Consider the following 25,864-nt stretch of genomic DNA (forward strand, 5'->3'; position numbering starts at 1 on the left):
ACAGTCTTTCTGAGGTAGACTGTTCAAGTTCAAGGACAAGTCTTTTTCTTACGAAATGCATGACATTCAAAAAAAGACAACAAATAAATACTACATGTACAATATGTAGCAATGAGGTAGAAATGGTTTTAAAGAACAAATGTCTGAACGCACATCTGATGAAAAATATTTTTAAAAAGGAAATGAAAAGCCTCTAGCAATCGCATATAAACCACGAGAACAAAAATGAAACAAAAAGAAAAAAAAAGAAAAAAGAACCACACAAAGTTTGGGATTGGAAATAAACTTTTGCTTCTTTTTCTATCATAAAACAAGAAGGAATGAATGTGCTCCCAACCTTGGTGTAGTACAGAACCATTTTATAAATATTTAACATTCTATAGGACTGATTCATATATTCTCACACAACTCTGTGGCAAGGCTGACCCATACTGCCGACATTCTACATATCACTGAGACAGGGAGGTGAAATTTTCCTGCTTTCAGTCTAATTGTCTTTGACAATTGCAGTGCCTAGTGCTACACTGCTTGTGTTGTATTTAAAAACAGGGGAAAGAGTAGAGACTTGTTCATTAAAGATGCAGTATCCCTGGTTCACAAAAATGCATCTGGCAGGTTCAAAATCGAATGTCAACCAAAGGTCCTTGCAGAGTGTGAGCTTCAGTTCATGTATTGGTTAGTCACCAGCACAGCTGGGCTTTTTTTTGAATTCTGAAATACTAGTATCTCCATGTTTACTAATGTGCTTCATATAAATCTGCAGACGATTAAATGACTTTTCTTTTTTTAAGTAAAGAGACAAAGTTATTGTTTGGACATGGTGTGTATGCACATATAAATATTATATACACACATGCACACATACAAGATGGAAAGGAGTTAGTGCTGTGAGGACAAGGTTAGCTTTCAGAGCTGATGATGAAAACCAACAGACATAGATTATTATACATTGGAGGGATGACTTTTCTAACAAGGGCGGAAATCAGGAGTAATTCCTTAAAGTCAACAAGGTTATACCACCTTCCGACTGGTATAAGCGAAAGGGTAGGAGGCCCTACAACTTTTGGCGGCCTTGCTTTGTGACAAAGTGTATCCTTCAGATCTGAGTAATGCACTCTCCCTCATGATGGAGTGCTCCAGAGAAAAATGCAGGGGGATTATAAGAACAGCCCTTTACCTGAAGTTGTACGTATTTGCAGACAGTGAAAACCCTGGTCAGATCCCCAGATTTGCTTTCAATGTATTAACATCTTGATGAAGGAACTAATTTGGATCTTTTTGGCTAGACGATCCCCTAAAGAAGTATCCTAAAGAAGCCACCTAAATATGACCTTGTACCATTTTACAGAGCACAGTCTCCAAATAGCTGGTAAAGACACCCAGATGGTGTTTGGCCTATGTATTTTAGTCAGATGGTTGATTTTCCCCTTGGTAGGTTTGTAATGCTCAAGAAAACATTTTGCCCATCTATCTGCATTTGAGTAGAATACAAACTGGCTAATAGATAAATAATCCCTGTGAAAGTAAATAGCCTTAAAGTAAACTGCCTTCACATTCCATTGATCAGCTCAGTCAGCAAACTCTTCTATATTGTCACTAATGTTCTAAATATTTTGGAGAGAAACATGCCAGAAGTATAGAGTATTTCCATTTCTGTCTCACATAAGGTCATTATGAACTCCTCCTTGAATTGATATTGATCCTTCAGCTTGCAGAAATATTCCTCCAATTTATTTTACTTTTGTTGCTGTAGGAATTGTTACTGAAGGTACAAGGAAGAAAATGAGCTGATGCAGAATGGGATCCACACATTGAAAAACGATGTAAAGCATCTGCAGTGATAGGCTGACATGGCAGACGCTCTTTAACCATTTCAGGTTCCTTAAGATCCAGGGCTGCACCAGCGACCGGGAAGCCCCAGCCAACCATTTGGGCATTTCTGTGGCAGCAGCCCCCATCTTTGCCCAGTCATAAAAGACAGCAAATGGCTTTCTACCACAGAAATGTCAAAGACCAGCAAATATTTCATCCTGAAGACACCATTAGAACATATTTTGTCTCTCTTCTCAAAAACAATCCTAACCTTTGGGACCCCCTCAGGTTCAGGATCATGCTTCAGCCCTTCCTGGACACTCCTTGACAAGAAGGCTGCTGAGAGGGCTGAAGGACCAGCAGTGTGCCAAAACTTGCTCACTACAGAGGAAACGGGCTGAATGTAGGAGGAGGGAGGAAAGCATTAAGGACAGGACATGGCAGGGCGTTCAGCCAACTCAGCCTCCCCGAACAGGGGGAAATTCTGTCAAAGGAGTGGCCAGAAACCACTTGGAGAAGGGCTGAGGCACCTCTTGTTAACACTACCTGGCCAAGCTCTCACCAAATTCAACAGGCACCCTCCCAGAGTGATGCCAAGGACAGCTGCTGGTAAGGAAAGATTTGGGTAACAATCTAGGTCTGTTTTCCTCTCCTTACAGCTGCTGTGATAGGGGTGCTTTTCTGCTTCTGCTGCCCCGAAGTTGAATCGAGCCCTGGAGAGAACAAACATAAGCGTGTGTGTGTGTGCGTGCGTGTGGAACCTGCGTTTTCACACCATCTCAGTTTCTGCCTGCTTCTCACTTTGGTTAACATTTGAAAAATCCATTTCCCAGAGTGACTTTTTAAAGAGAATGATTTAAAGCTGGAAGCCAAAGGGATCATCTACAATTTTGTTTGCTTTTGGTTTTGCTACTGGGTAAAAAGAGGGAAAAAACCACTCTAGTGGGTAGCTTTCATTTTACCAGCTGCAAAAAAAAACCTGTTAGGAGTGTGATTAGGAGAAACAGTTAACAGGAGCTGGTTTATCAAAACTTGCCTGAGCCTTTCAAATGAGCACAGCTCAATGGCAGATATGAAAGGCAACGTCTAAGACAGAAATTGGGTCAGCAAACTGCAATAGTGTACTTGCCAGTGTGATCAGTGTGAACCTACAGCTAATGGGGACATCAGGATCTCCCAAATATGAGGATGGTAGAATGACCAGGGGGAAGAAGCAGCCTGTGGAGGTTTGGGGGAAGCAGAAAGACTGGGTCATAACAACGACCATAGACTGTAATTGCTGTTGAAAGGAAAAAGAAAAAAAGAAAAAAGAAAAAAAAAAACAAACAAAAGAAAAGCAGGTGATGTACTTAAGTCTTACTTTCTATATCCTTAATGAAAGGCACTGTTTTTAAAATGGTACTTTTATGCTTAAAACATAAAGTTTTAGATAGACAAAATGTTTGCCAGGAATCCATCTTCAATTAGATTTTGGTTTATTTGCTCTGGTTTTAGCAAGTTCTATCTAAATATATATCTATATCTTAAAAGAAAAATAAAAGGAAAGTAATAATCAAGAGTCATAAATTTCCAGCAATATCACAAAATCCCTCATTAGCTTTCTGAACGCTAAATGTCTCCATTGATTTAACAAAATGAACAAGGTCTGTACAATTTTTGAGAAGACAAACATGATCTAGTTAACAGATTGGTATCTCTTCTTGGGGCTTTTCAGTGCATTTATTTAATGGTTTTGAATGTACATTACTTAACAGAAACATTAAATGCCAGTGCTTTGCAACAGTTTTGTTACTGTCTCTTTAAAGTAAACAAACAAAAAAATACATTCAAAAAAGCAAGGCTGTTTTGCTCATGTGATGGCAGAGGCTTTGGGCAGCTGCAACATGCACTGCTCCTGCTCAGAGACATTACCCAACATCAGTCAGCTGTCACCAAAAGAGTTGCACGGAAAGCATTAAAGGATAAAAAGAAAGGTGGGGGGTGGGGGGGTGGCGGGGAGAGAACTGAGCAAAATGCCACACATGCCAGCTAGTCTTTCCAGAAGGAAGACACCAGAGTATGTATATTTGGGGGAGGAAAAAGGGGGGTAAAGAGCACTAACACAGAGAAAAACTTGACTTCAGGGGAAAAAACAGCAGCTCTCTGAAACTTGTTTAGCAGGTTCACATTCCTAATGTAATCTGACTTGCTGTTGGTGTTGTTTTTTGCCCTATTTCTTACTTTGCTTTCCAAGAGAAATGTAACAAAACTGAGGTAGAAATAATGGTGGGCACACTCCAGCCTGGAAGATTTCTACTGGATGCTAAATGAAGTTTGCATTAAGGACAACGGAGCTGTACGTACGCAACAAAAACTCAACTTTACAGTTTAGGAAGGGAAATAAATGTACTTTGAGGGTTCAGTTTTGCTTTGTTATTTGTACTGTTTGTTTGGTCACAGTCCGCTGCGTTGCTATAAACAGCTCTGCAACCCATAGCTCTGCCAGCGCCCTACACCGATCCCACTCCCTACACCTTCACCAAAATAACCTCAAAACTACGACTAGAGCCACGCAATAGAGGCCAGCAGTCACAGCTTAAGGTAATTTGCCTCTTGGAGTCCTACCAAATCTCACGTTTGACTGTATCGGATGCTAACATAAACCGATTAGGTGGCTCTTTTTTCATCTATGCACCTTCTAAAGACTGTATCACGTAATTATCAAGGAGCAATATGCTGAAAACTCTTACAGTTTGCCAACAAGAAAAATCATTCTGCTCTGGTTTGATCTGACAAATTGGCAAAAGAACCATTTCTGAACACCGGGAAATCCTTCTGCTTCTATTTTTAAAAACTGTAAAGCTTCAGTCATATTACACACTAGTTTTTTTCCTGGATACATTCAAAGTAATTTTCCTTGCCATTTTCCAATTGTTGAGGTAAACATACATATTTAATATAAAGTAACATTGAAGCCTAGCCTATAACTCTCAGCAGTACATAGTGCTTTCAACACATTCCTTTGAGGTACTGTACAAATCACAATCACTTTCCTGAGTTTTTGCAGACAGAACATTAAAAGAAATGAACTGCAGAAATTAAGGTCCAGATTACCATTACCCTGTTTTACCTGTTCTTAGTTTAACACCACAGAACAGACAGGATTGAGGAATACTGTTGCTCTTAGAATAGCAAAAATCTGGTTCTCTGTCGCAACACAACCGTTCATCTCTTTAGTCCAATAATGTTTGAAGTTAAAGCTCTTTATATTAGCACATGCCACCAATGTAATTGTGAGGCAAACAAAAAATAAAGCACCACTTCAGGCACTTGACAGCAACTAAATCTCAAGAACAGCAGAATGGAATCAACACACAGGGTTCATGTCCTTCTGAAATCAACCCACTTGCACCTTGCTCCTTGGTGAGTATTGTCTAGCTTGAACAGAACTGAGCATCAACATGCGCTTTCTGTCATGTGTGGCTTTTTCAGATCAGCAGCTCTTGTTTGATGCACTTTTCCTTCAAGTCTACCCTGGCTCTTTAGAGGCAAGGTAAATTGTAGTCTTCCCAGTACCCTTTGCAATTTTAACACTACTGAAAAGGGTTCTCTACCCTACGTAGCAGGTTCTGTGTGTGCCAACATTCATTACATTTTTTTAAAGTAGTATCACTGACTGCAACCAAACATTTTGTTCCATTCAACATATGTATCAAGCTCTTTTTGAGATATGCTAGGCTGTATCTTGCAGAAAGCATTTTCAAAGTCTTGATATGTAACTGGCCTCAACTGGCTGGGCATAATGGCTGAAAGGTCTGTGGCTGGCATGGCGTGGAGTGGGCCCACCACAGCTTCCTGACACAAGTGAGCCACATCTAGTCCAGAAAAGCCTTCTGTGCGCTGGACAAGCAGTGCAACCTCCTTGTCATTGAGACAGTAATTGTGCTGTGAGAGCAGTTGTACTATTATCTGGTGCCTCGCTGTGCTGTCAGGAAGTGGGATTAAAAGTCGTTTCATGAAGTACCTTCGAAGAGATTCATCAATTTCTTCCGGTTTACTCGTGGCGCAAATTACTACTATTTGGTCCTCAGCAGAAGTCAGTACAGTGTCCAGCTGCATAAGGAACTCGGTTCTCATCCGACTAACTGGACTGTGTTCTTCGCTCACTTGAGAAGAAAGGAGCATATCAATGTCACTAACAAAAATCACCGAGGGTTGGCGACACCTTGCCACAAGGAAGGAGGCATGGACAATTTTCTCTCCTTCCCCTAACCACTTTGTAACAAGGCCAGAGCCAGTGATTTTGAAAAATGTGGCCCCCAGCTGACTAGCTATACATCTGCCCATTAATGTTTTGCCTGTTCCCCGAGGTCCAAATAAAAGGATGCTCCGAGGTAGAGCAGTCAGTCCATTGAATGCATCTGACCTCAATACTGGCCATAAAACCTCCTCCTTAATGACGGCCTTTACTAGATCTAGGCCAGCAATGTCGCTCCAGTCCACAGGAGGTCCTTGGTTGATAATCTCATTGGTAACAAGGTCAATGAGGTGTGTGTCAGTATTCTTCAGTTGCTCGTCCACAGAGTGGTTGGATGAGGTAGCTGCACGAAGTCCCGGGCCTTGCATTGGGTGAGGGAGGAGCTGCCTGTGCTCATCACCGTGCTCATTCATTACTGGGGAGGTATACTTCCCAAACGAGTCACTCGATCTCGAACCCAGTGAGTTTTTAGCAGTACTATAGGATGGGGGTGTTAGAGCCCTACTGGACTGGCTGCTGAATTTCCTTTGCTGTTCAGAGGACATTAGCTGCTTTGTTGGCTTAAATGCTAAGGATGATGTTTCAGCACTTCTGTCAAAACCATTCCCCCTGTTTGCATTTGAAATGCTGTTGTCGGGCATTCGATACATGGGACTCTGTGTAGATCTCTGTTGGCCATAGCTGTAATTTCCATAACTGGAGTCCATTTCTCCTTGCCCTGCCATATAGAAAGCTTTCCTTTTGAGAGAGCTGGCTGAACTGTTTGTCAGGGCAGATGGCGCGATGGGCGTCAAACCGTGGCCCTGGTAGGAGTAGCTGGGGACAGTGGTGGGGGGCAAAGGGGTTGGAGCAGGGATTCCTGAAGGCAGGTACGCCGAGGGCGGCGGGGCACCCCCAGGGCTGTACCCAGGGCCAACAGCAGTTTGAGGAGGATAACTGGTGGAAGGGTAGCTGTAACTGGACAGGTTAGAGGTCCCGTTGTAGCCGGGGACGAGGGCTGGTGGTGGCGGTGGTGGTGGGGGCTGTAAAAGTCCCGAGCTATGTAGGGGGGATGGATGAGGGGATGGAAGTGCAGGTGCTGGCTGGCCACTGTAACTGGTATGCAAATAAGAGCCATTGTATCCTGCGGCATATTCCTGAGTTGGGAGCCCTGAATGAAGACCGGGAACGGTGTGACTTCCGCAGGTGCTGCTGGAGTAACTGGGTTCAGCCAGGTTACTGGCCACCCCAGGAGAGCTCCCGATGCTGGCTGAGACGTCTGTGGGAGGAAGGGCAGCACTTACCCCAGCTTTGCTGGCGGTGATAACGTCTGGGACACAGTTCATGGGATACACGCTCTCCGAGTTCAGCGACGGCTGCCAGGGCTCGCTTTCATTCTTCCGGCCATTCACCAGCCCCGAGGGAGCTTCAGAGTAGTTACTGAGAATGGGCCGCTCGGCCGGGCCTTCTAAAATACCAGAGTATTTTTCTGCATACTTTTTCAGAAGATTGGAGGCAGTCAGAGCCGAGATGTCATCGTTAGCCCAGGCGTACTGATAGGTGCGCTGCAGGTGCCCCCGGTAGGCTTCCACCTTGTGGGCAGGGGACCGGGTGGTTGAAGTGATATCAAAGTGCTGTTCTGGCCACTGGGCATGCTCCGGCGTCCACTGCATCTTCAAGCCTAGGGTGGCAGGGGAAAAAAAAGTTAACAGTGAGCTCGGCCTTTTTTGGATGCTTTTAAATGAGTTCTCAAACATGCCACCTGTGAACCTCTTCAGCTCTCTGAAACACTGTACTTAATACCACAAATCCTTAAGGAAAGAAAATACAATGCCCTTATGAAGCAGCGTAAACTGCTTGGTTTATTGTAGGCACAGGCACATGGAGCCACATTTTTTGTCGATTTGGTAGCACGTTATTTGTTGGTTTAAAAAAATATAGGTAATGCCAGATTTCTCAAAGTAATTAAATAAGACAGTATATTTTAAATACTCTGAGTGCAGATTTATTGTTAACATACAAGGCATCCAACTGCTCTGTCCTCTCTCATCACCGTTTCAGTTTTATATTTTAACCAATATAAAAATATGAGACACAGCTGACAGATCACATCTAGGATACCTCTCTTATTTGGTACTGAACACCTAGTTAGCACAGTATAATGCACCCTGCGCAGAACAATATGACACAGACATAGCAGGTCATTCCATAATCCAACTCTCATCTAAAGTGGTCCACGACAGTTTCAAATCTGCTTCGTGGAGTGCAGCAAAGCAATCTCCCAGGCAGCGCTCCGTCGCTTTCATCACACAAAGCCTACAACTCGGTATGAATTACAACTGGCTCCTTTCTGCCTCTCAGTTCTGTTGTTGAGGCTCTGGAAAAAAAACCAAGCATGACTTGTCTGTCGGTCTCCTTGCTTGCACTCTCTTCCCCCCCCCCCACCTCACAGCCTCCAGGGTACAAAGAAAGAGGGTTTAAAAAAAAAAAAAAAAGAAAAAAAAAAGAAAAAAAAAAAAAGATTAAGAATAGGAAAGAGAAATGAAGCCAAGGCCCAAGTTCTGGGGCTTCCACATCTGGCTATAAAAACAAAACCCATCAATAAAAAAAAAAAAAGAAAAAAAAAAAGAAAAAATGCAAATGTCATTTTAAAACAATTAATCTTGCAAATAATGCGATGTGAACTATCCCTCCTCCTGGTAATCCACCGTGCGCAGTAAGAGCAATTTACAAGCGTTAAGATAACCCCCTCCGACTCGTACCTATGCATGGTAAACACATTGCTGATTTTTGTACAGCTGTATCAAATAGACCTCCTTAATCTCTCTCGTATTACCAAAAGTGATTTTTGCAAACTGTCTTGTGCCCTCTGGCACAGATTCCCTGATAAGGAGGAGGCCTAGTCGAAATGAAGCATCTGTGGCACTAGCTCCCCTCTGAATTACTGCAGTCTATTTTGACAGCTTCTACCCCCTCCTGTTTTTCTCCCCAACCCCTTTAGCTCTTCATTGCCTGACTCTGGCATCTGACATGGCCAGCTTAGCCTCGCTGAGCTAAACCTAACACAGCACAGAGTTTGGTAACAGAATGGCATGTTTATTCCCTTCTGACTCTCTCTTCCTTGTTTGCAAAACCACTGCACCAGACACTGGAAGTTAATTAGCAGGATGATGCTGTGCTAATTGTGTTAATTTACAAGGTTTTAGTCAAAGAGAATCATGCCAGGGCTGGCACTGCTGTCATGCTTCCGACTTAATGATTAAGAAATACTGAAAACAAGGTGGGAAGGATTGCAGTAATTACACAATAAATGAATAAAGCAACAGATTCATTTGCAATTATATTTTATTGCAGTTGCACTCATTTGCATTTGGATTCTTCATTTTTATTTTTGGATTCATGTATTTGCAAATCACCAAATCATTTAAATTTAGCCTGAAAACGGCAAAGTACCTCTAATTGAGCCTTGTATTTTATTAGTACAAGTACTGCAAATCTCAGTCCACGTGAGCATGCCATTGATTACTTGTGGATATTTTTTTCCTAAACGTTCTCTTTCCCTCTCATTTTTCAAACAAATTGACAACTTGAGAAAAATGTCTGTTAACAATTATACAGTTATCCTATAAGAGTTAATTCAGAGAAGTGCTTTTGACAAATGCAGCTTTGAGACTGAGTTTTTGTCTGATCTATTTCTTTCATTTAGCATTAATATAATCTTTTTTGCTAATTGTTTCTGATGTTTCAACCACTGCCTTTCAGAGGGGGTAAATGTATCATGAAATTGGGTGAAATTATAGAAATCATGCTCATATGAAAAAAAATGCAATTTTAATGAGAAACTATCTGAAGCTTTTCAGAAATCATACTTTGTTAAATACAGCCGGAAATCTGAAGAGCAAATCACCAAGAGCCAATTGCAAGTAATCAATATCTAAAATTCTTCTAGTGTCATGTGATTTACTTCCAGCTCATTTTTAAAAAAAAGAATATTAATGTTCCTGTAATGTAGAACTGCTTAAGAGACATCAAGTTCATTACCGTTATTAAAAAACAAACAACAACAACAAAAAACCAAACGCAAAACAAACAAAAAACAAGCAAACTGACCAACCAACCAACACCTATCCATGTTCTGTGATATTGGGCTTATAAGCTTACCAAAACACTGAAAGCTTCTGTTACAGAGCTGAAGAAGAACCTGAGCAGATTGATGCTTCACCAGGTACTAATGAACGGATGCCATGAGAAAGAGTCTTCACAAAGAACGCTGTAAAGCAGCAGTGAAACTTTTGAAAAAGAAGGTGAAATTCTCTGATGGAGTAGAGAACCTGGCTGGGCTAGTACTTGTACTGTAGTTAATGAATATGCTTTTGGCATGTTGTCTTTAATGGTTTGTAAAAGAAAGACTATTCAATTTAAAGAGATAAAAGAATGCACTAGGTCAGAGCACAACAACATATATCATACGCTACCCACTTAGCAAGCTTTTCAAAATACCTTTCATAAATACTTTAAAAATTTCATTAATTGGTCTTTTTATTTAGAATGGATCGTGTACTTTTAAAAGAAATAATTCTATTTCTAGGCACAGAGGGGAGATGTATTTAGATGGTGTAAAAACTCAATTCTTTGAATTTTATTTATCCAGATTAATTTATTTTCCTTATTACGAGGCTGCAAAAGAACGTCAGAAAATCTGAATTATCCATTATAAGAGGAGGGGGGAAATCACACCATCAGCATTCTTTATTTGGAATAATTGCTAGCTAGACCAGTAGTTTCACATTGTCATGCTATCTTTGGGTATGCTCACTGCACAATAATTGAAAGTTTATTTATTGATGCATATTAAATACCAATGCATTTAACAAAGGCTGTAAAGGCAGGATTAGGCTTTGATTAGATAAGCTTAAGAGAACAGGGCTGTTCTCATCCCATGAAACATGAGCATTTATTCCAGCACATTGCAATCATTAGTGTTATTTGGAAGCATAGGTTAATAGTTAACCATAAGCATATTTTTTGCATTAGTATGCAGTGAAGAAATCTGTATTTACATGGGGCCCACTGGAGTGGTCTGGGCTGGGGGCCACAAATACCCATTTCCTCAATTTGCTATTAATCAAAGAAGCTGCAAGATTTCTTAGTGGTTCAATAATTGTTTGACAAAAGTCAAATGTCTGATTTGGGAGGAAAAAAAAAGAAGTTGTAGTTTAATTATGCAAACACTCCCCCCGACAATTGCTTAATGTTTGCAGCCACTTCCTTTCCATATTTTAAACTGTATTTTATTAGTTGCTTTTTGCTTGAGCTGATACATGTTCCTACATTTCTTTGTTAGGAATCCAAATGCTGATATAAACATCTAAAATCAGGTAAATAAGGGCATATTTAGAGGTTGCTTTTATTTTTTTAGTGTTATTTAAACTCTGACATAAACCATGGTCCTGCAGGTAGTGTATTTGCTTAATAACTTACTGAAAATCCAGACGCAATACAAGGCTGAATGTATTAAAAAAATATATATCTTTGCTAACTTAGGAATCCTCTGAGCTATCGACATTTTTGAACTGTGTAAACTGTGCTGGTACAGGCTGTAAAAGGCAAAAGGAAAGGATTCTGTTCTTTAAGTACAGGTATGTACTTATCAGAGAATTGCTTTTAAGATAAATTTAATACATTATATAGGAGAGGCAGTGTAGGATTTTTAGCAGTATCTATTTTTCCTTGTCCTGACAGCCCTGCTATACATCCCTCCTCCATAATTCTTCCAGTTGGATCTATCTGAATTACATTTAAAGTAATTATAGTCAACAATTTCATTATTCAATTACTTTGAACCAAGTGTTTGACCATTTTTTTTCCCATCTAATTTTGTACATTTAGCCTGAAAATGTAAAATCTAATGTATTGTACTTCATCAGTTTCACATACAATAATTCCATATGGCAGAAATCCACTTATATATTCAGATTTAGGAATTAAAATAAACAAATAAACAAAAAGAAAGAATGCCAGAGTTAGGAAAAAATAACATTGTAATCTGAAAGCAAAAAAGAACAAGCAATGTTCTACACATCCTGGATGTCCAGCGGGGCCTGATCCTGCTGGGAGCTTAAGTGAGTTTCTGCATACAAAAAACCCTCCTCCGCTGGTGCCCTCAGTATCAGGTCAAACTGCTCAGTCCCTTACAGGATTTTATCTGTTACAGAGGATAAAAATAAATAACTAGCCTTTCCTTTCAGTTTAAATAGAAGGGTTTCTGTTGAAAACAAGCATGGAAAAGTCCAGAAATACTAGCTAGGACCACACTGGGTGAAAACACAACAAAGGTTTTACGGTGTCCCCCAGACAACTCCAAATGATACAATCACCTTCCAACTAACCAACCTGGTTAGCAACGATCTGCTTTAGACAAAGGACACTGGGACTTCAGTAAACTTCTCATCTATTCACATCTCTAATAAAATAATCAAGATAAAATTAAATCATATGCAACTGGTTTTCTGAAGATACCAGCAGAGGTTGCATTGCACATTTAGAGTTGCTGGGGAACAAAACCTAAATGACACGGAGCTACTGTGCATGGGGAACTAGAAACAGGGCAGTACACCAACCTTCCCAACCAGCTACCAAAGTTTCAGTTTGGATCAGGGGCCTCCAACCATTCCTTGTGGTCTCTCTATTCCTGTCCTGTTCATTCCTGCAGCGCCTTAGGTACTACCTAGCACAGGTCTGCAGCTTCACTGGTAAACATCAGTAGCTCAAGCAGGTTCTTAACTTTAGGTGTGTAGTTAAATATGATCTGAGCAACTGCTTAATGTGCTGTTGAAAAGGTGTAGGCTATACCAGGGGCAAGCAAGTAAGTGAGATGCTTCTGATATCTGTCCATAACAGACTTGTAGGAGCGCGCTGTTGCAAGGCAGGAAACAACTCCAAAACCACAGCTATGAGTAACACCAAGCCTCTTCCTCCTATACTTGCAAGTGGACATGAACTTCATCACTTTGGATTGCTTACACATTTAGCCAAAGGCTCCAAAAGCTGCCTCTGCCCACTGAACTGTTATTTTTAGTCCTGTCTCCAATTATTCAAGACATTGAGTATTTACACAACCAACCATAATGATTTTAGCCAAGGGGTAGCTTCTTGTGGACATGCAGAGATCAGATCTGCCAAAACAGCTATTGGCTTAAACAGGCACTTCACTGGGAATGTGCCAGGACTCCTCAAACCTCCTACTTCAGTGAGAGCTGAAGGTGTTAGTACCTTGAGGATCAGGCCCTAAATCCACCTTTTAAAATCCTTCTTAAGCATGGGACAGAGCTGAATAAATGAGTCATGCTGTAACCGCTGTTTGAGATGTAGGACACACGACTCCCTGGGTTTGTACTAAATCTGATAATATTTTGTAAGACTGTATACTGTCATATGTCCCATAATAATAAAAATTAATTCAAGATAAAACATTTCTTTTACACTCCATTTTTTATTAATAAGTGTAATTTCAGCTGTTTGAAGATAGTGCAACTGATCTCTCTTAATTGGAAACAGGAGGGATTTTGAAGAGTGGATTGAGCTAATTATGTTTTGCAGGAAAAAAAAAAAAAAAAGGAAAGAAAATGATTCCCACATTTATTTTCTAATTACTCAGTGAAGACCTCTGCTCCAGTCCATGAGGAACTCCTTTGACGTCAAAGGATTCAGTGGGAGGAAGAGCCTCCAACTGAGCTGCCCAGCTGTACGGGCCCAGCTTCGGAAGATTTTTTCAGTAAGTAGCAGTCAAAAACTCATGAAAACAGGCCTGAAACTGCTCTCAGCATTTTCTTGGTAGAGGTCTGTTCTTCGTTTTATTAGATATAGCCTATGCATGCCACACGCATCAGTGGGAGCAAACTGTTGGCAGGGCGTTTACAATATGATTACCATCTAGCAGGGCTAGTGAAAACATTTCAATCTTTAAAACAAAACACTTGAATCATGAGTAATATTGAGGATCACATATATGTCAACAGCACTTAAAGATAAAAGAAATCAGAAAAATGCAACGTATTTTAGGAGAGCCTGGACCAGTTAAAAATGAAATTCCAGACTTGGAATCTCAAACTAATACATCCCAATTATCTAATTTAAATACTGTCAAATGATTATTCCTTTTAAATCACACTTTCACACCTCACAACAGCAAACTGCAATACGTTTACAGCAAATGAGTTCTCTCCCTCCAAGCCCCCTCCCTGCCATTTACATAAAGCAGAGCCTTTGATAGTCACAAAGACGTTTCTGGCTAAATGGCCTTTAGTGGTTCCATCAGCTTCAAAGGCCTTATGAAACAGAAATAAGGAGAAATAACAGTCAAGCAAGCAAAGGAAGACTAGGTCCAGAGATGACACTATCATATTCTGCCAGCAGAAGCAGGTTGGATGTGCAGGCCAACCAAGCAGCGCCCACAGATGTGGATGATAGGGACTGTAGCTATTACTTCGGCACCACTCGGGACCTCCCAGGATGCTGCCCACCTTGGAGGTATCAGTTTCTCTGCGGCAGCAGTCCTTAAGCACAAGAACATCCTCAGTTCAGGGCTCCATCCTTGCAGCGTAATCACATTGATGCACTATCATTGTGTACCATAAGTAACACCATTTATGCACACATGTCAGAACCCTTCTATATAGACAATTTGTCATATCTGTGATTAACTGTAGTTTATGTTTAAAATATTTTACTATCTCAGTCTGCCCTCACTGTACTCATTTGCTCATAACGCTTTTCTAAACTGACTAGAAAACACACTAACAAAGACAATAATTGCAATTACTTTTCTTTTAACTTATTATGATGCTTCCTCTTCCCAGGTTTTACATTTTTAAGCTGTTTCTGTCAAGTACCTCTGAACAGTACCATGCCTTTAAAGGACCTAGCATATTTTACCACTGCCAAATGAATAGGACCATAGTAATTTCTGAGAGAATACTCAGAAGAACAGTAACTGTAAACAAAAGTAAGTGTAACTTATTAAAGTCACTTTTTGTAGTTCACTGAACACATGCTTATAGCTATAATGTAGTTTTAAAATATTTAATATACCACATAATGTGCAATTTATGCCTATATAAACATGAGAATCAATATAACTAACTACTGCAGTGTAACTTCAGTGATTCTGAGAATTAAAGTATTCACATGATAATACATAGTCATAAATGAATATGGAGTTTGGCCACTTGGCACAAGTATTTATGCATATTTGCAAATGCAAAATAGTTTAGACCTGGAGCATGATTCTGGTCCCGCTGACGTGCTTACTTCAAGCCTCCAGTAAACCCAACTGACGCTTTTGGAAGTGCAGCAAAATGCATACTCTCTTTTTAAGCAACAAAACAGCAGAAGGAGCCTTTGCCTTGGCTCCCCTTCCAGAAGTGGTGTTTGAGGCACATTTACCTTGAAAGAGTGTATTCCAAATCCTTAAAAGCAGAGCAGATAAAATACACTCACTGCTTTATTGTTTTTCTCACATGATCAACTGCAGCAGGTGAAACACAGAACCCTGATTTTTAGCAAGCAAGAGGCAAAAGGAATGAATTTTCAGCACTAGGAAGCCTCATATGGAACATTCAGATCCTGACCTAACTCTTTCAGGGGGAAAAAAAAAAATAATTATAATTTTAAAATGTTGGAATTGATTATTTTTTTCCATTTCTGTTGCTAATCATGATTCACTAAAATTGTTTCTTTTTACAGAATTTGCTTCCATTCACATTTAGAATTATTGCTTGGTTCCTCCCTGTAAATAAAGCATTTTTAAAACCCTTTTTTCATGTATCTTAAATCCATTAAGACAATTTCCTTCTTAAGCTCATTTCCTTTTCCCAAATGAAGATCATCAGGACATACCACACGTGTCCATAGGGACAGCAGAGCTAATGAATATGTATGCTTTATGTCACAACAGAGCACTCCCCTTGTTCTGCAGTATCGACCTTCTCTTATGTGAGTAAATAACAGGTGAGCACTTGTGCATGAGGATAAATGGGGTTAAAACTGCCATAAAGGGACATGCTTTATTTGAACAAAGTGGGTGCACAATAAATAGAGATCCTGAATTATTTTTTACATCATGCTGTTCCAAAATGTTAGAAAAAAATCTTGCTCTAAAACACCAAATCAAGTTACACAGCAAGAGTTATTTAAAATATATTTCCTTCCTATTAACAGCAGCAGCACTCTGTATAAATACCACTACATTATTTTTTAAATATATTTCTCAGTCATCATACTTTAAAAAAAAAAGTATGCATGTATTTCATAGCTTTATGTATAGCAAAAGGAGGTTAATTCCAGAGATTTATCTAACCAGCCCTATTCGCCTTACAAATACGAAGGCAAAGATCAATTTCAGTAAGTTTCAAATAACTGTAGTCAGGTTTGACCCAAATCACTCAACTAACAGAAGTGGAAAAGCAAATTTATATGGGCCAATAACACAGTGCTTCAGCCTGCTTTCCTTTTAAAGCGCTTATTCCAAAACCTGCCAACGTAGGAAAGGTATAAACAGTTGCTTTACTGAGATCAGAGTACCTCTGCTAATTAGCTAAATGAGAACAAATACTGATTAAATATATATATAGAAGTAATCTGATACTCAAGAAAAAAAATCCTTCTTAAGATGACTCCACAGTGCACAAAGCTCTCACAAAATTTGTTTATGTTATTTATGCATTTTGCTTTTTGGCAATCTGCACATTAATTTTTAATGAAATAGTAAAGAGATGTTGCGTCTCACACTTCGATAAAAATATTCTATAGCCAGGACTGGGTGACATAGCGCATTAATTCAGTGTCCTTCACTCCTGGGACCTGTGTATAATTTAGTCCAGCCTGAAGAAAATAACTTTGATCTGAAGGCTGTGGAAAAAGCTACATATGAAATGAGTTTTGGTGGGTTTAGTGTTGTTTCTTATATACAAGACGACATATGAAGATAAACTGCTTTAGAATGCTCCTGATGTGGCCCAGGATTAAGAGCAGGGAGCTCTTAGCAGAGCTCATCCACTCTCTCCCTTTTCCTCATCGCACCAGACACACACCACGCACGTTTCTCTCTACTATAAGCATTACAGTGGCTAGGACTGCCATACACTGTCTTTCCATATAGAATATTCAGCGTAAAGGAATTGTATTATCAACCAGTATACTCATTTGGTCCTCCATTGAAAAGCAAGCAAACAAACAATGTCTATATTTCAACATGAGAGATGATGTTGTAAGAAGGGATGATGTTATTACAGGGAACCCGAGATTTCCTCCCCAAGGTAAGGAACACCTTAGCTAAGTCATCAGAACTGTACTAATCACTCTCTTAGGGAAAACAGAGCTCCGGCACGGCTCCTTCCCGGGCTTGGCTGCGTGAGCAGCTGACCCTTCCTTTCCTTCCTGCTCCCCCCAAAGCAAAGAAACAAGATTAAAAGCAGAAGCATAACCAAAGAACTGACATCATAGAAACACTAAGCTGAGCTAAATCTTTTCACCACTGAAACCTTTCAATTATTGTACCCCAAAAATTCCAAAAATTCTTTCTTGCTCGTTCAATAAAATGTATCTGAATTAACTACTGAAAGATGGGATATAGCCTATTTTTTTGTATGCTTTTGGTTTGGAACTTACTCTATTGTTTCCTGAGCGTTTGAAAGGAATTATACAGATTGTTCAGTTATCTTGACAAATTATCTGGGGGACGAGGGGAGGAAGAACAGGGAATTTTCTATAGACAAATATAGAATCTCTCTCTATATATATATGCATATACATTTATATATTTTACACACATACTTGCACCAAAGAGAGAATGTCTTAACTGAGAAATTTAACTCTGTATATGCTGATATTTTTGCCATATTCCTGGAGACAGTGGGAAGGGAAAAAACCTAACTCCTCAGGTTGTATGTTGATTCTCCTTTCTCAAAAAAAGCAAAGTTCATCCTGCAACAGGAAAAGTTGAGCCATGTCCTGAAACACACAGTATGTCACTGAGAGGATGCACAGGCGTTTCAAGGGGCAGAAGAGAATAATGCACTGGCTTTCAAAACAGAAAGAAACGATAGACCCCAGCTGATAAAATGTCACATTCCTTTGCAGCTGTCACACAAATTCAGCCTTTTTTGTAGACAGCCTTCAAGAGACAACAAAAATCTAAACCATGCAATGATCATATCAATAACTAGCTGAGCACTGTTGATAGCTTAAATAACAATAAAATGTGTTATTTTTCCTGTAATTTTGTCCATAGTGCTATTGCATATGTGGTCACCTAATGATGAAAGTTTTAAAATTTGCTTCAGGGTACAGAAGTCAAGCTCCACTGATTAGCATCTCAAAGCGCACTACAGGCACACATTTGTATAGCTGAATAATAGCACTTGTGTTTGTATGATGTCTTAAAAACCAAGAAAAAGCACTATTTTACTTGATGAGGCACACTGATGAAATTCCTTTCTCTCACAAAATATACGACATATCCCAGCTAACTATGAATTTCAAAGAGAAGGTGGAAAGGTAACGTCAGAGAAAGAGCCAAAAAGGGCTTTTGGTGTCAGTATGAGATGCCTAGACCCTGAGTTTCATGGGCTTGGTTCTCCTGTCATTTCTCAGGTTTGAATTCAAAAGAACCACTGAAGTTTACAATTTATTGTGAAGGAGATAAATGTGCCCCACCTTTTACTTCATGTTTTTCTTTTTAGCCAACAATTATTCAGCAGTTATTTACAAAAATGATATTTTGTTCACCAGCATTTGGGCTTTGTGCCACACGTAAAATATAAAGTCATCACAGAAAATATTTGTTAAAATCTAGACTGAGATTTCTGATATTTGCTGCACTAGCTCAGTTTCTGTTTTATCTCCTATGCCTAATAACGCGGCTTGCAAACTTTATTAAATGTGAACCTTTCTAAAATTTGCTGAAAACTGACTGGGCAAAAGTCTGATTTCAGCCACACTCTGAGACCCAAATCCAACACACCGCCTTCAGCAGCACCGCATCTTCCATGCATGTCCCCTTTTTGTCATTTCTCCAGTCAGATTTTATTGCAAGGTTTTAATTACAAAACTCTCCTTCAAACATTGTATGAAATAATATTATAAAAGTACATTGACGCAAATTTATAGAACAAAAATGTTCTATACTATCAACAGGAATATTAGGATTTTACTAAATATTCAGCAGCTATCAGCTTCAGTTCTTTTTTCCGTTAACACTTCTCTCTTCATCCAGAATGTGTAAGTAACATACAGGAATGACTTAAAAGACAAGCTTAACATTAATACAGTTAAACACACTTAGCATCAAAAATTAAGCTTTGTTTTTACTTTGGAAAAAATTTTTAGCAGTTAAAAAAAAGAAACAGGTTAAACTATGAGGTACTGTGAAAACTGTGAGAGTTTTGTGATTGCAACTAAAAGATTTATAGATCTTACAGCTCTGTAAAAGATTTACGGATAACAATTGAAAGGTGCGTTACACTAATCAGAGGAATGCATAACCTCTGCAAAGCAGGTAGAAGTGAATGATTTGAATTCTCTCTGTTCTTATGGCTTTATATTCTTACGCAAGGAAAGCAGAGGAAACCTAAATATGACCCTATTTAGATATATTAACTGAAAAACCTTTGTAGAATTTTTAAGCAAACAGGATTGTGCTTCCAACGCTGCCCATCTAGTTTTCCAATGTGTTAAATTGGACGGCTACTTGGACAGCTCTCTATTCATTACTGAACTGTGGAAAGGAAACACAGAGGTGGCATTTTCCTTTTAAACCATCTAATGCCTTGTAGCCAGATTCCAAAGCATCAAGGAGAGATTTCTTTTTTTTTTTTCTTTTTTTTTTTTTTTTTCTAGACAAGCTGTCGTAATTGAAATGAAGTCTAATCAGACTCATTACTGTTTTCAGCAATTTGCACTACCAAAGATGCTTATTAGGTAACAGTGTTTAATAAACCGCTCTTTAGAAAACTACCAGTAATGAGCTCTTAACAGCCAATCTTTAGCGTGAATGTAATGTGAAAAGTGTTCCTAGCGCTGAATAGATTTTCACATTTAGTAGTGTCATAATTAAGCTCAAGGAATTGGTAGCTGTGATGATAGATTTACTGCAATACCGACTTTTTCTTCTTCTGAAGATGTATTTGAAAATACTTGGGGATCAATAATATTTCCAGAGCAAATTTTAAAACTGCTTAAAATACTGTGTTAGACTGGATCGGCTAGTACTTAATCAGAGAGTATTTGGGGAATCCACAGAGTACTGTAAGTCAGGTATAATCTACCAGGCGTGCATAAAGTTAATTCCACCTAACTTTGTTTGACTGCTTTTCCAACACTTAACAATTTCCAGTCATTAATATACAAGTAATAAATGCTGTTGTCACCAGCTGAATGATAATGAACAAAAATGGCCAATAAAAAGAGATACTTGAAGAAACACTTGTCAGTTCTCCTTCCATAGTAACAGCTGAAAAAGCTTGAGAAAAAATAGACCGAATTGCTTGGTTTCAAAATAAAATTATGGATATATAATATATGTATATATTTACACACACACATATATACAACTAATGCTGTTTTTCCTACGTTTCACGTACCATCAACTCCTAGCACCTACTTAGAACCAAAAAACTCAAGTTCCTAATGTAAAGAACACCACAGCTCTGAAATTGTAATGTTATGACATATATTATTCATAAAACACAGCCATCAGCAAGAGATAAGTTTTCATCAATAGAAAGCTCAATTTAACTAGATGTACACCTCGCTGCACTAGTCATATCAATACTAGTACCTAACAAATGCTGAAAGAGGCAAAAAAGAAAATAAATTGCACGTATAAGCTCTAGTTAATTAAATATCCACAGCAAATCTTGAGGAATAGCACTGTTCTTTCACCAGATTGATTTAGGTCTGACATAATATTTAAAGTTATCAATAAGAAATGACCAAGACTACTTTTTTGTCTCCCACTAGGAGAAATACATAGGGATGCAAATGTTGTTTTGCTTACTAGAGATTCTGCCGGAGAAGGTTTGTGTTGGCGGTCAAGACTTGGGAAAGAAGTGCATAAAGATGAGAAATCAATAATGAAAACACCAACAAAATGATGAAGACCAGTTCTCTTGAACTGAGATTTTTATATCAGAATTTCATGTTAAGATGTTAAGAAGAGTTCCTTTACTGAATGAGTGCTCTCATGACTTCTTTCATATACCCTATCCCCCAAACTTCAGTAATCCTAAATGCAGCCTCTAAGCTTCCGTATCGGTTTGCAGCTTTCCAAATCAATAGGACTGTGAGAACTGAGACTACCAAATTAAAGCCAGTTTCATTTGATTTTGCGGTATGCACTTCTTTGCACTACAAAGTGGAAAAAGGTAAAAAAACCCACAAACTAACCCCACGCCCAGAACTCATTCCCAGATGGGTTTTTGTAGCTTTCAGATCAAAATATCTTCCAGTTTCTTAAGTCTGAGCTGAGTTTGTACTCAGATCCAACATTTTTAGTGCTGCTGCCTACCCTACCATGAAATTCCAAGCTCTGCACCTTTAAGTCACACACTTAGCTTCTGCTCTCTGTAAAATAACATAATATAAAATAAAATAACTGAGACTCCACAGCTGCTTTGGACTGCCTCCTCTTGTACTTCTGAATAATGCATTAAACTTCACATCGTTTGTGAGTGACAACCCAATGCTCTAAGATACATAATATGCATTTTGTACTGTTGATTTTACTAAGCACAGATGCTCTGAAGCATCAATTGCTCATCAATAAGTCCTTCAATACCATACATTATGATGTTTTTAGTAGTTTAAAACTGAGGTTGACAGAAATGTAGCATCCACAGGAGGTATCTTAGGCATCATGATCAAACTACAGTTACCATCCTTTCTTACTTCTAGTGTAAAATTCAAGCAGGGAGGAACCTTCAGTGTATTCCTTCTGCAACCTAGCACTAACACACACACACACAAAAATCACTTTTCAGCCTCAGATCCATCAGTATTTTATCAAGCCTACAAAACACCAGTCTGCTCACCTAAGATGCTGACCCCAAACAATGCCTGACTTTAAATAGAAATTGAGACTCTTCCTTCTGATATCTCTAGGCCTGTTTAGCCTGATCACAAAATCCTTCTTTATCAGACTCTTAGAGGAGTTTCCACTGAAGAACTAGGTCCTACCAAATTTTACACTACTTACAAGGCTTCTACCCTGAGATGGAATGTCATATATACAGGAATACAGACTAGCATAAGAAATTGTAAAAATGTAGAAGTCAAAGAAGGTGAACCTACAGGCACAGGTCAAACTCAGGTCTGAATTTGTCCCAAAACACTCTGAATTGGTGAGAAGGAGCAATAGGATCCTAAAAAAAGGACAGCAAGAAGAACCTGAAGACCCATCTTGAAGTTAAGGTGCTGCCATTGGCCAGCGCCTCTGTGGTGTCAGAGGGTGAGGATTCTCCATGGGGGCACAGCCAAGCAGGAGGGGACAGCTCTAGTGGTAGTGTTTGCTGTTATCGAAACCTAAGGTGAGCCCTGGACTGCCTCGTCTCAGAACAACTCCACCAAAAGACAGTATAAATAGCAGAAACTGGAGTCCACGTGAAATCTATTGCACCTTCTACAGCAGCGTAGACATTATTTTCTTCTCCACCAGTGAAATTCCAATATTACAGCCCAACTTCTCCCAGTCAGGAGCCAGCATCAATCATAGTTTGTCCTTCAGCAAAAAGTACCATAAACAATCCATAGGGCACCTCTGAGTACAGAACACCTCAGATTTCTCTGTTCTCTTGTTTATGGCAATTTTATTTAGATTCTTTTTATGAAGTAGAGAGCAGCTTGGATTAAATACTATATAAATTTGTTTCACTTGGTGTTCTGCATTGTTTGTTGGCTTTTTTAAAAAAACAAAGCCCCCCCCCCCCAACAAAAATAAACTTAATTTTTCCAAATAGAAGCAAACACTTATCCAAATGATTGCACACAAACCACCCCTGGGGACTGCTGAGGTTACTGTTCTATTATGACACATTTACAAAAGCTACATAATAGATGACTTGCAGCAGATGAGAACATTTGTCCAACAGAACTGGAATCCTTTGTATTATGGCAGACAATACTCCCTGCACTTGAGATTGGTTTAGACACACAGACTTGCCTAGTAGGTCTTTCTTTAAAGGTAGAGCAGTCTAGTACACAACTTCCCTGACTGAACCTGTTTATGGAAATATCTCCTTATAAAATGAAGGAGGCAAAAGGAAGAACACCAGGTCCTATATAATACAGTTGTGGGTTTGTCTGCAGGATGGAGGTTAATAAAGAAAATGCATGTGTGAGTGAGGAAAATATCCATGGGCTTTGGAGGGATTGGGGTGAGTATAGTAGAATGTAGCAGTCCTTGACTTTCACTTTATTTTTCATAGAGTCTATTTTCTGCTTTTCCACTACAGAGCTTTCTATTTATTTTAGCATAACTCTGTATCTTTGTCATTAAACAATCAAGTTCTAATAGAAAACATAATGCAAACAGCCAGTTGTGTAATGAAAAACAACACAGGGTTGAAGGGGGGTTCCTGCCTGATCTCAGCAGCAGATTAGCTTATGCCCTGCAGCTTGAGATGGGAAATACGTTCCTCACTATTATAGTTCTGATTCTGTATTTGTATTTTATATGGATTTTTAAAGAGACACAATATAAAGCTTTGGTTTAGAGAACATATCTTCTTCTTTCTTCCTCCCTCACCCCTGTATGTATGTATGTATAACTGTAGATGTATATTTATTTCCCCTCACAGGATCACAGACTCACAGAATGGTAGGGGTTGGAAGGGACCTCTGGAGATCATCTCGTCCAACCCCCCTGCTTGAGCAGGGACACCCAGAGCAGGGGGCACACGAACGCGTCCAGGCGGGTTCTGAATGTCTCCAGGGAAGGAGACTCCACAGCCTCCCTGGGCAGCCTGTGCCGCTGCTCTGGCACCCTCACAGGAAAGAAGTTTTTTCTCATGTTTAAGAGAGCGGGATGTTTGTCTCTAGTGATGGCACAGTATCTACTCTGGAATCAGGCCACACAAAAACCACACAACTAGCAAAAACTTGTTTTGGACTATGTCAGTACAGACTATATCAACTGCAATCCCAAATACATGTCCTTTTGAAAAATTGTAAGTGACCCTTTTTTCAAGTAATTATCCTGCTGCACTGCAGCATACTGCAAGTTTATTTCTGCCTAGAGAACTACACAGTTTTATTCATAAAAAGGTAAAAACCATTCAGTTAATTGCTTTTTATACTCAGTAAATATTAACAGTTTATTCACGGGCAGCAAGCCAGGAGATGTCCTCCAACAGACACAGATCTTTCAGATATATCTTTCCTCCTGTATCCGACATATAGGACCTCCTTCTCCCCTTCCCCCTCCCCCGGATCTTTACATGCATTTCTGCACCGTCCTCTATCTCAAAGTTAAAGCTGTGCCAAATCAAGAGCAGCAGTGCTAAAGGGTGGTCAGAAAATAGGACAGCAAAAGTTTTTGAAGTTAACAAAGGAGCATCCTGTTCCCACCACCTATCAAGCATGTTTCTGGTTTCCTCATGTACTGAAGGCCAGGTTAGGTGATTGCCACTCACTTTAGGAATTTAACTCTGCAGGTACGGCACAGCCCTTCAACACGCTCACCCCCAATGGTTTCTGAAATTCGTGTGGAGAGATCCCATCTCAGCCTACGTCAGCCCACTCGCTCAGTAGCAGGTGAATACCTAACCCACTATACTGGTATATGGGGTTAGCTGTTCTGAAGATGTATCTGAGAATAAAGAGTAAAGTAGACAGCAGGAAGAAGGAAATAATATTTATGAGGACTTTAGAAACTTTAGTCCATGAAAGACAGGAAAATGAGGCACGGCCGCTATACTCAAACCTTTGCTGAGCTTCTAAGGCTTTCTTGGGCTTTAAATTTGTCCATGGCCTTACTTAAAGTTTTTGTTAGTTGTTTGGATTTTTTTTTTTAAAAAAAACCTTCACATTGTTTTCATTAGGCACATAATTATTTAGGCAAGTTATGATACAAAGTTCTTGTGCCTCTTTTTCAAGAATATATCCAAAACATTTTAAATAAATATCCTACATTTGATTTAATGCAAAATGCCTTGGGCTGTATCCATGTCTTGTTCATTCTATGTATTAAACAGAGAGTTTGCCATGACTGAACTAAAAGGCACTCGATAACAAATGCTTAGAGGGCACGGGCTGATATTTAAGAGGTAGGGTTGCACCAAGGTAGCTTTGATGGGCCATTTTGTATTGAGGATAACCAGAAATGACATTTCTTAAAAAGGTCTGGACTGCTAAAGAGGAGCAATGCCCTAAATGCTTCAGTGGAAACTACTGCTGAGCATGACTGCTTTTTTTAATATTTTCACTGTTTTCAAAAGAAAGACAGTCATGCTACAGATGTTTTTTTCAATAAATCTCTGGTGAGTACTGGGCACTTCCAAGATCAGTTACACAGCATACTCTTAAAATGATTAAACTGTCTCTCACAGCACTTTAAATGATAGACTGCCCAGAAAAAGCACTAGTGCCCCACAAATTAGGAATTGTAGCAGTAGTTGATAAGCTAGAATGAGCTCTGGGCCATTTTAGGACACTCCTCACCCTCATTACTGGGCTGCCCCTCTTAGAAAAATTCTTCCCCTTGTGTAAGGTCATTCAACTAGATTAAAATATCTCACTGTAATGTTACCTCTTTATAACACCTCTCATACTTGGGTATAGAAG

General features: G+C 39.3%; 1 protein-coding gene across 6 annotated transcripts in view; it reads right to left on the reverse strand.

Moving 5' to 3' along the window:
- Positions 1-3,270: 3,270 nt before the first annotated feature.
- The window catches only part of FIGN (fidgetin, microtubule severing factor), a 103,490-nt gene continuing 80,896 nt past the window's right edge, over positions 3,271-25,864 (reverse strand). For all 6 annotated transcript variants that reach the window (XM_075093324.1, XM_075093319.1, XM_075093323.1 and 3 more), the window contains one exon: positions 3,271-7,709. In XM_075093324.1, coding sequence (XP_074949425.1) covers positions 5,461-7,701 — 2,241 coding nt within the window. In that variant the 5' untranslated portion in view covers positions 7,702-7,709 and the 3' untranslated portion in view covers positions 3,271-5,460. The remainder of the gene's footprint in view (positions 7,710-25,864) is intronic.

This window comes from Phalacrocorax aristotelis, chromosome 5 (genome assembly GCF_949628215.1).
Source record: "Phalacrocorax aristotelis chromosome 5, bGulAri2.1, whole genome shotgun sequence".
NCBI lineage: Eukaryota > Metazoa > Chordata > Aves > Suliformes > Phalacrocoracidae > Phalacrocorax > Phalacrocorax aristotelis.